Consider the following 11,381-nt stretch of genomic DNA (forward strand, 5'->3'; position numbering starts at 1 on the left):
AAGTTTTCAACTATAATCTCTTCAAATATTTTCTCAGTCCCTTTTTTTTTCTCTTCTTCTGGGACCCCTATAATTCAAATGTTGATGTGTTTAATGTTGTCCCAGAGGTCTCTTAGGCTGTCTTCCTTTCTTTTCATTCTTTTTTCTTTATTGTGTTCCACGGCAGTGAATTCCACTATTTTGTCTTCTAGGTCACTTATCTGTTTTTCTGCCTCAGTTATTCTGCTATTGATTCCTTCTAGTATATTATTCATTTCAGTTATTGTATCGTTCATCTCTGTTTGTTCTTTAATCCTTCTAGGTGTTTGTTCTTTAATTCTTCTAGGTCCTTGTTAAACATTTCTTACATCTTCTTGAGCTTTGCTTCCATTCTTTTTCCGAGGTCCTGGATCATCTTCACTATCATTCTAAATTCTTTTTCTGGAAGGTTGCCTATCTCCATTTCATTTAATTGTTTTTCTGGGGTTTTATTTTGTTCCTTCATCTGGTACATAGTCCTCTGCCTTTTCATTTTGTCTCTTTCTGTGAATGTGGTTTACGTTCCACAGGCTGCAGGATTATAGTTCTTGTTTCTGGTGTCTGCCCTTTGGTGGATGAGGCTATCTAAGAGGCTTGTGCAAGCTTCCTCCATGAAAATCTTGCTTTAAATAATTCTTTAAAAGAACTGTATATGGCTTCCCTGGTGGCGCAGTGGTTGAGAGTCCGCCTGCTAATGCAGGGGGTATGGGTTCGTGCCCCGGTCCGGGAAGATCCCACATGCCGCGGAGCGGCTGGGCCCATGAGCCATGGCCGCTGAGCCTGTGCGTCCAGAGCCTGTGCTCCGCAATGGGAGAGGCCACAACAGTGAGAGGCCAAAGAAAGAACTGTATAAAGTTCTTAGAATGGACAACTGCACTTTAATGTCACATTTTACAAAGTAACCCCTAGGTGGCGGTAAACTAATGTATTTTGAGCTTTTTCATACAAGCATAAATGCTTTTTAAAGTGTCCTTCTGAAAGAGCTCTGTTAATCAGCGATCTTATTTGAGACCCCTAAAATATTTTTCTTTTGCGTTTTCAGCAGCTTAAACGAAATTTGTGTTTAAATGTGCCTATGTTAAAATTGGCAAGTTGTTTGCATAATTTTCATTGTTGGTAAGACCTCTCTTGAATAAGCTTTCTTTCTTTCTCTTTCTTGCTTTCTTTTTCCCTTTCTTGCTTTCTCGCTTTCGAAAAGGAATATGCTATTTTTTTAATTGAAGTATAGTTGATTTACTATTTTATATTCGTTTCAGGTATACAGAATAGTGATTCAATATTTTTATAGATTATACTCCATTTAAAGTTATTATAAAATATTGGCTATATTTCCCTGTGCTGCACAATATATCCTTGTAGCTTATTTATTTTATACATAGTTGTTTGTACTACTTAATCTCCTACCCCTGTTTTATTCCTCACCCAGAGGATAAGCTTTTTAAAAATATCATTAATGTATTTTCATATGCAGCTGAATTTCAAAAATGGCTTGAGTGCACACTCAAGGAACAGAGGTTAGCCTAAGGACATATTTAAGATAACATGATTGTTAGTTGAACAAAATACTAAGTAAGGATATATTCTGTGAACTTCTGCTTGTATATAACATAATGCAATTCTCTACTTCCCAAATTTACTTGCTTTGTCATTGGAATCAAAACAAAGCTATGTAGCTGTGGTGCAAATAAAACCCAAATCATGTAGAACTTTGTGGTTCCCATGCAGAAAAAATGCAGTAGGTCCTATCGACAAGAGGAATATTTGTATTAGGTAAATCTGATTATTTTTTTATTAAAGCAGAGGCTGTAGGTACTGACTTCAGGAATTTTATGTGTTCATGAGTGTGGTTTTCATTTTTAAGTTTGCATCTAGTAATCTTTATTACCTAATATTTCAGTTGGAATGCAATGATGTTGTCCTGTTTTGGCGAATACAGCGAATGCTTGGTATCACTGCAAATACTTTAAGACAGCAACTTACAAACACTGAAGGTAAGCCACAGAAGGACCACTTTCTAATTTGACATGAAAAATAACAGTAATAACATTTCAGTTTAAATAGATGGATGCCAAAATATTTCCTGAATATTAGATTTATTAGAAAACCAAAAATTATAATTTGCCTTTAAAATAATAATGAATAAACCATAATTGAAAAAGATGGGAGGTAAACATACCAGGAGTCTTTCTTCATTACACAAAAACTCTGTTCGGAAAGGACTCCTAAGCATCACTTAGGCTTTTTGGGGAATCTGTACTTCCATTAAAATGTTGGGGCTTAAGAATAGGACTTTTTCTGAGGATTTGTATTAGTTTCATGTTGATAAAAGTACTGCATAACAGGTAGATATTCTCCCTATAACTGTGAGAAGTCTGAACTTAACAATAGATTTATCGTGATGAGAAAAATAAGAACTTGCTCTCCATATATTGTTAATTTTATCATTCTTGTGCATTCATAAAAATCATGCTTCTCATGTTTCTTTATTTGCTTTAAACAGTCAGGCGATTAGAGAAAAATGTTAAAGAGGTACTGGAAGATTTTGCTGAAGATAGTGAGAAGAAGGTAAAATTGCTTACTGGTAAACGAGTTCAACTGGCTGAAGACCTCAGTAAGTAATCCTTCCTGCCCTCCATCTCACTGCCTTTTCACATTCTGCATGTCCATTTATTTCTCCATCTCATTTTAAACTTACAGAAAAGTATGTACAAAGAGCTTTTTCCCCCTGAACTGTTTAAAAGTTGCTGACCTGAAGCTCCATTAGTTCCAAGTACTTTAACGTGTGTTTTTTAGAAACAAGAATTTTCTCCTAGCAGCCATCAAAATCGGGATGTCAATAACACTGATAAATTACTGCATCTAATTTTCAGACTCCATGCAAGTTTCACCTATTGTCCTAATATTGTCCTTCCACACAAGATGTTCCATATTATCTTGTGCTTTCCCTGACCAAGCTTCCATTTTTGGAGAATGATATTTAGAAATCAAGAACTAGGAACCAGATATGTTCATCATTATTGAAATTTCACTGTTCCCAGACCCACTCGGTGGAGCGAGGGAACAAATACTATGTGTGTGCATGCGCATATATACACATATTTACATCTGTATTTCTAATCATATGTATATATCTGTATTTTTTTTTTCTGCAAATATTTTTCAAGGTTTTTTTGCAAACCAAAGTTGGTTTTTCACACACAAAAAAAGGTGTGTGGTAGGGAGGGGGGAAAGAATTGTACATTATTAAAACCATGTTAATTACAGTACATTAAAATGGTGGTTTACATTACAAATAAGCCTGTAAATTTAAATATACTAGTGTTATAACCCAATGTACAGACTTTCTTTATACAATACATATAATTATCAGGAATGCAAAAAAGAAACAAAAGCATATTTAATGCCCATTTTACAGGTGATATTTTAAACAATGAAAACACCAGGCTCTGACTGACAACTGGGGCATTGGTCCATAAAAACCTTTTCTAAAAATAGAAATATTTGTAGCAGCAATGCTTCTTTAAGCATCTGGATACAAGTCGTTGCAAGACCATTTTCGATAAATTTTAGTTATTAACTATATCTTACAAAAAAAAACAGCCTACACATAAATTTATCTTCCAAATATGGAAGAAACAAACAATGTCCCACGTTGTAGTGTTTGCAAGTGTCACATCGATGCTTATAACTGAGTCCTTCTGTGAGCAAGCATACCACACTCATACGGCTGATCACACAGGAAGTCCACAAGGAAAAACAGAACGGAAACACTCGGCAACAGAAAGAACTTTGGAGCTAACACGATCTCATCAGAAAAGGCATGTTTCATAAGATTCGTTATCACAGCCCAGACAGACCTTCAGAAGCTCCTTCTCAGAACAGCGTCCTCTTTCGAATGAGACCACTGCATCTGTCTGGGGCAGCCCTCTACTGCTCATTTCTGAGATAGCACCACACTGGAAGGAAGAATAAGGAAAACCTCACGAGCTCAGTGAGGAGGATGTGCTCTTCGAAAAGCTTCCAGCAAACAGTGTGCAATAAGATTGCCAAGATGTGCAAGCTTCCAGGGATGTGCAAATTCTCTTTTAAGATGTCCTGTCAGCTGGCAGCTCTGCCAAAAGGCTAACTAAAACATTTCAAAAACGCCCGTAAAATCCTTTGCAACCAACCCTAAGACCATTCAGAGGAAAGAGTCCACGGGAGGTGCGTAGGAAAAGCCCAGGAAGGCTTCGGCCGCTTCCTTGATGCTGGCTGTGAGGAGGATACCGTCGGGTGACCGACCAATGGAGTTGGGGACCGGCTCTTTGGTAAACTCGGGATCAAAGTGCCCCAGGTTGCTGGGTCCACTCACATTTGGGTTAAAAGGGGGAGTTAACTTCTTATTAATGAGATCATCCGAGTTAATTAGGGAGAAGCAGACGTGATTCTTAATCTCCATAAAGTCATCCTTGGCACCAAGCCTCTTTGTCCTGTCCTCCTGCAGGAGGCCCTCCAGGACGTGTCTTGCAGAATTTGTAATATTTGGCTTCAACTGGAGGGGTTTGTTCAGAATGTTGTCGTACATCTCAGCTGTGTTTCGGCTATAAAAGGGAGGCAGGCCATACAGCATCTCATATAAGACGGCCCCCAGACACCACCAGTCCATGCTCCTATCATAAGGCTGCTTATGAAGCACCTCAGGTGCAAGATACTTGGGTGTGCCACAGAAGGTGGACGTCATGCCATTGTGTTCAGTGTTCTCCTGCAGAATCCAAAGTCAGTAAGGACAATGTGTCCCTGTGAATCCAGCAAAATATTCTCTGGCTTTAAGTCTCTATAAATGATGTTCAGAGAGTGCAGGTAACCCAAGGCACTGGCTATTTCAGCAGCATTGAACCGAGCCCGTGTTTCCAGGAAGCATCGCTCCCTCTGGAGATGGTAGAACGACTCTCCACCGTTAATGTAGTCTAGGACAAAGTACAGTTTGTCAGCCGTCTGGAAAGAGAAGTGAAGGCCCACCAGGAAAGGGTGTTTCACGTTCTTCAGGAGAACATTCTGCTCAGACATAATATGCTTTTCCTCCTTTTTTTTCAGGATCGCTTTCTTTTGTAAAACTTTGACTGCATAGAATGCTTCTTCGGCTTTGTGTCTTGCCAGGAGAACCTTTCCAAAACTGCCCTTCCCGATCACTTTCAAGAAGTGAAAGTCAGATGGTTTAGCATGAGGATTGGATGATGAGCCCAGGTTAATTTGCTGAGAAGGACTTGGTGGAGGAGAAGGGTTGGCATTCATGAGCTCAGGCTCCTGAGGTTGGGAGATTTTCAAAATGGACTGAACTTCAGGGTGTTTGCATGCATAGGAGTTACTGGCAATCTTCTGAATAAAGTCGTTCAGGCCCATCCTTCTCTGTTTCATGAAAGCTTTTTGAAGCTGTAGAAAGAGAACCAGAAGAGTTTCCAGGAGATTTGACTTTTCCTATATATCTGTATTGAAAACCATAAGTTGACACCAGTGCTTTCCATTTTAATCTAATAATACCGAGTTCATTCTAATTTTTTCCTTTTCCTTATTTGTAATTCCTTTTTCTGACAGAAATCTGGCTCTAAGTATCTTTAATATATTTCCTTATTTTGATCAGTCGTCTTATATGTAACCAAACTTGCTACTGTCCCCTTCATTGCACAAATGTCCTTCTCACCCAGCTCGGTTCTTATCACCCAACTCCAGGCCACCACCACAATACCTTATCCTGTGTTGACACCCTTTCTACCTCATCTAGGCTCTGACATTCTGTGCCAGGTTGCCCTTCCTCATGGAGTCCTTTTTACTGAGCTCATGCTCTGACACTGCCAGGCATCTCTCTCTCATTCTTCCTACCCCCTGCCCAGCTACACAAGGACTCTTCCTCACCTGAAGCCCAACCGTGCTTTTGTAGAGATACTGTTTTCATTCTGCTTGTGCTTTGGCCGCCTGTACTGACTCTCCTCCTACACGGATCCTCTCCTCACTACTGGGCAGGTCACGAACACCCTCTTACACCTGGTCTGGCTTTAACACCTATACCAGGGTGATATGGCTCCCCACCTTCAGCCCCCAACCTAGCTGGGCCCTGTTAGTCACTTTGTCACTTTGTTTTGGGGGGCTTTGGGGGGGCACGGAGGGACATTTGGTTCTTCTTCGAATGCTAGTGAATTCCTAGCTTTAAGATGTTTAGATTGCCTATTAAGATTTACTTAGATACTTGAGAACCCAAGGAAATCAGTGAGAAGTTAATATTGTTCAATAAAAATACTAGTGGTTGGTGCTTCTGTTTGAGTTTGCCTTGTTACAAGTTTCCCTTATTTCAGCTTCATGAAAAAGTATTTTTTTCTTTCAATGTAAACTTAAATTTACTATCTACGAATTTTCTGATATCCAGAAGGTAGCATATGCTCAACCAATAGCAGTTCTTCAAATTTGAAAACAGTTTCTAAGCTAAATATTTAGCACTACAATACAATCCCTAGAACATCCAAGCGAAACCAAGCAGCGTTTTCCTGTCTTCTGCTGTGTGCTAGAGCAGCACATTCTCCTCCACTGCTTGTCCTCTCTTACTCTCTCCTCCCTACTATCTCAGCTTCCTATTTCTTTCTCTTTTCCTTTTCCTTCTTTCTTTAGGTAATCTTTTTTTGAAACATATCTCACTTTAACTTTTATTTCCATCTTCTGTTGCTATTCTTTCAGTTTTTTTCATGCTGCCTTGGTGGTGTAGTTAAGTCTGTGCTAACTCATAGAAGGCCTCTGCTTAAATCTGAACTACCATGTACTAGCTGTGTCATCTTAGGCAGAGTATCTCCCACAGCCTTAGCTTCTTTGTAAGAATGATACTATAATAGTTTTTTTTACAGGGTTGGTAGGGGAATTGGTTCAAAAAACATTTGGAAGTTCTGGTTCATAATTTCATGCTAAATTAGTACTGTTACAGGAAGAGATATGTCAGTATCACAGTGTATACAGATCTATTTCTTTTGTATTGCTCAAGACATAGTTATCAGACGGTGAAATACTTCCATGTGTTTTACCAGCATATACATTTCTAAGTGATTAGAAAATGATATGTCTTTTCTCATGTTTTATAATAGTCTTGTGTAATGCCATCATTTTCTACTCCCAATTTGATTGTTTAAGGAAAGTGTATTGCTAACACAAATTTGTGCACTGTCAAGCCAAGTCTTATATTTTCCTGAGAAAGTACTCATATGACTCCCTTGAAATGATTTACTACTTTTGTATATATATAATTATTATCGTGTTAATGTACCAAATAATGTCCTTGGAAGCAAGTGTTTGACCAGTGACTCAGCCTCATCAGTCACACTAAAGGAGATGAGCCATGACTTTGTCCATTAGTTGCAAAAAAATCTTGAAAGTACCTTTTCCTTACTGTTTATATTCAGTCTAACACTTGCGAATATGGTCATGGATACTTTCAGCCAGCAAACTTTCACAGTTTAATGGTTACTACTGTCTTACACAGATCAAAGTTCCTAGTATAGCATATTCAATTAGAATATGTTAAGTCGGTTAATGAAATTTAGAGAAAGGGAGTCAGAGTTTTTGTTTGTTTTTACTACAGTTTCAAAATGGTACAGGGTAGATTATTGTAGAGATTGGTAGAAGTTTGATGCATCATATATTTTGCCAGTTTTAAACTTGCCCAATTTCAAATCATTTCACCACTTTACTTTGGGGATTCATCAACTGGTTGTCCTTTAAGATGAGTACATAAGTAGTACGGTATTCTCTCATATTCTGGAGAAAATATACCATGTTCAATATTGAAGTGAAGCCACAAAGCTAGAGTTAGGAAGATGAAAGAAATGAAAGAATAGCTTGCCTCTTCTAGTCCTAGGAGGCTTATGAGATGAGGAGGCATACAAGGAACCAGGACTCTGGAGATGCAGTGGATTCCATAGGTGGAGCAGGGGAAGGTCAGGAGGAACCTGGGACATCTTAGGATATAGAAAGTAAGGAAGTAGTTGAAGGATGATAGGGACACGTCAACAAGATACAGAAGCCAACATGCAGAGGTTCCTGTTGGCCAAAACTAGGACAGTTTGGGCATCAATATAAATAAGGACAGTTATAAATTATAATCCATTGAATAAAACAGGAGTCCATAAATTGATAATTATATAAGTAAATGAATAAAATCAGTGATGAGGAATGGGATGTTTATATAATCACACAAACTAATCTCCATGCAAAATAATTAAAAAGGAAAGAAGAGTAACTTTACAGTAGGGAAGCCTGGTATAACCACCTTAATCAAGTGGTCACAGTAATATTATCAGTAGTGGTCAAATCAGAACTGTGTGCCACCTTATAGAATGCAGTGAGAACCCAGTGTCACTTTTATGATTTTCTTACCTTCAACGTATAACTTAAATTCAGTCATAAGGATACATCAGAAAAACCCAAATTAAAGCACAGTCTACAAAATAACTGGCTTGTAATCTTTAAAATGTATCAAGATCATAAGAGACAAGGAAAGACAGAGGAACTGTTCCAGGTTGAGGGAGACTAAAGAACAGGAAAACAAAATACAATGCATGATCCTGAACTAGATCTTTTTGCTCTAAAGGACATTCATGGGACAGTTGGTGGGAATCTAAGGGTTACATGGTAGTAATACTTCACTGTTAATTTTTAAACTTTGTTAGATTGGGATTATTTAGGAAAATATCCTTATTTGTAGCTAATACACAGTAGAATATTTGGGCTTGTGCAGCATAATGACAGTAAATGATTTAGGAAAAATATTCTTTGTAGTATTCTTACAACTGTTCCCTAAGTCTGAGAAAAGGGTAAAAAAATATTTAGTTTTGTTTTTATAGCTGATAATGGATCAGGGATCATATGAAAATAATTTAGAGATAATGAGACTTTTGAAAACATGACCTCTGAAGATGTTGAAAGACTGGGTTGCCTCATGGACAGTTTAGTAAAATATATAGCTAATCTTTCCACCTTATTCCTTTTTTGCATTGTCTAGTCATACTCAGAACTGACTGGTGTTTAAATATGTTCACTATGACGTTGATGAAATTCTTTTGATTTTATAGTGAATTTTATCTCAAAGGATTTTTTATAGATACTTAAATGCAGCATTAGTTTAGATAAAATCTATTTGGATTCCCAGCATAGTTTTTAATAATGTGTCCAATGTATTTACTGAAACAGACTGCAATTTTAAAACGCTTTCCTTGAAGAGGAGAAAATTGGCATGTTACAGCTCAATTTAAAATGTTTCTATAATGATCTGCTTATGATTTATAAGATATATTTTATGATTGTCATTATGTAAAATAAGTAATAGTGCTAACATCTCACAGACTTTTTTGGGGAATTTATTCTCCATCCCAGCCTGGAAACTGAGTGTCTGGACACTGGTAACAACTGCTAGTAATGTTGCTAAACTGAGTTTCATCAGAACAGCATGGGATTCTTTTATTGTTTGCTCTGTAAATATCATATCAACAGTTAACTAGCTTACTGTGAGTTTTGGACCTTGATATCAATTGCATGGGGTTTAGAGCTTAGGTTTCTTTTTTAACTGTTGTTCACTATTCCCTGTGTACATAATCAAAGAATCGCTGATACCCAGGAATTAAAGGGGTATTACCAATCATTTACATGGTTCTCTTCTTATTTTACAATAAATTCCTTTTCATTTTTGTATCGAAACTTGAATCTATTTATGAATATAAATTAATATTTGAATAAATTTCCTGTGCCAGATATTAGGTTATGTGTTTAACATGCGGTCTCATAGGTATAGTCATTTTTCTCATGTTATAGAAAAGGAAACGGCAGCCTAAGAAACACACAGATAGTAACTGGTAAAGCCAAGATTTGAGCCCAGGTCTTTTAACTACTCTGCTGAACTAATTTGAGAAAAAAAAACCCAAGGTGTTAGACAGTATAATTATTATATAAACTGGTCTTTTATATTTGGAAGCTCCCATAGTTAACAGTGTCCTTTATGGAGAGGGTCAAAAAAGACATACATGTTAGTTATGACCATGATAATCATCATGATCATTATCATCCTCTGTACTTCCTACACTACAAAAACTTTGCAGCTTAAACTTTCAAACAATATGAAAACTTTGATAGCATTAGAACATCTGGGTAAGAGAACACAAAAGTGTAAATGAAGCCAGTAAACAGATTGAAGGAAGTTAATTTTCTTTATGTGACTTGTTAAATTGTCTTGAAGTACACTCAATTGAATTCCGCCATAGGTAAGTAGTATCAAAGTTGCCCAAAATTCAGACACTGCTTTTCAGTGTGGTGTGTTTGTACTTAGAGACTTAAAATCCAGCTGTAACAGATACAGAATCTTTACTTGAGCATAATGGCTGTTATTCTAAGTTGAGGCTTTTTGTCGAGCTTGTCTGGGAGTGTTGAAATGTTTTATAATAAGCTTCAGTGTATTTCTTCATATTTCTTGTACTTTACATGAAGAGAAGATATGCTTCAGTCAAAACCGAATATTTCATATTTACATCTCTCTCATTTACTAATGAAATGTGAAAACAGTCATAAACCTTTTTACTTGGGCTACCATTACACAGGCTTATTTTAATGATAATAGTTTGATGTCCTCAATGTTAAAAACAGTGTAGCTTAAAGAGGCTGGTAAATTAGAATTTTCCAATATCCGCAGCTTTTTTTCTCCCATGGTTAATTTGCTCTGCTGACTCTCTACACGAGGTGGCAACAGCTGGCCTTTTTACTAGAGGTCCCGGGATTAGAGAAGCAGTCGCAGCAGCATGCTCGGCCTCTTGCCTCTGTTGACTGTTCTTTATTGTTTGATGCCTGAGCATCTCCCAGACAGCCGGCAATTGTTTCTTGAAAGTAAAGTTTGTTTCTCTTGGCAATATACAATGCTGGTGGGGCTTGTCTTTGTGTCTCCTTACTTTCCCAGTCTCCTCTTATCCTCCATCCTATGCTTTCTCTTGATAATTAGAATGGAGTAAAGATACAAGCTTTCTATCTTAGTGTGCAGGAGATTCAGTTTTGATGCTAAAAACTTAGAAATATAGATGACAGATGGAAATTTCTTTTTTCTCTGAGCTGCCAGGTAGTAACAAATTATTTTTATAATGAAAATTTTGTTCTTCATAATTAACGTACTAGTGCATTTTTTAAATTATGGTGATAAAAAGGGAGTAGCAGCAGAACGATCCAGTACTACCTTTTTTTTAATTTTTTTTTTTGCGGTACGCGGGCCTCTCACTGTTGTGGCCTCTCCCGTCGCGGAGCACAGGCTCCGGACGCGCAGGCTCAGCGGCCATGGCTCACGGGCCCAGCCGCTCCGCGGCATGTGGGATCTTCCC

At 37.6% G+C, this 11,381-nt stretch overlaps 2 protein-coding genes across 2 annotated transcripts in view; one reads left to right on the forward strand and one right to left on the reverse strand.

Annotated features, from left to right (window-relative positions):
• Positions 1-1,914: 1,914 nt before the first annotated feature.
• Positions 1,915-11,381, forward strand: part of LOC112065034 (dynamin-like 120 kDa protein, mitochondrial) — a 27,873-nt gene continuing 18,406 nt past the window's right edge. Inside the window, exons 1-2 of the mRNA XM_055084577.1 lie at positions 1,915-2,009; positions 2,519-2,629. Coding sequence (XP_054940552.1) covers positions 1,958-2,009; positions 2,519-2,629 — 163 coding nt within the window. The 5' untranslated portion in view covers positions 1,915-1,957. The remainder of the gene's footprint in view (positions 2,010-2,518; positions 2,630-11,381) is intronic.
• On the reverse strand, positions 3,209-8,571 carry LOC112065033 (serine/threonine-protein kinase Sgk1-like). The gene is given in 2 exon segments (XM_024124320.3): positions 3,209-4,761; positions 4,764-8,571. Coding segments are annotated over 2 exon segments (1,212 nt in total). The 5' UTR covers positions 5,413-8,571; the 3' UTR covers positions 3,209-4,198.

Source organism: Physeter macrocephalus, chromosome 1 (assembly GCF_002837175.3).
Source record: "Physeter macrocephalus isolate SW-GA chromosome 1, ASM283717v5, whole genome shotgun sequence".
Taxonomy (NCBI): Eukaryota; Metazoa; Chordata; class Mammalia; order Artiodactyla; family Physeteridae; genus Physeter; species Physeter macrocephalus.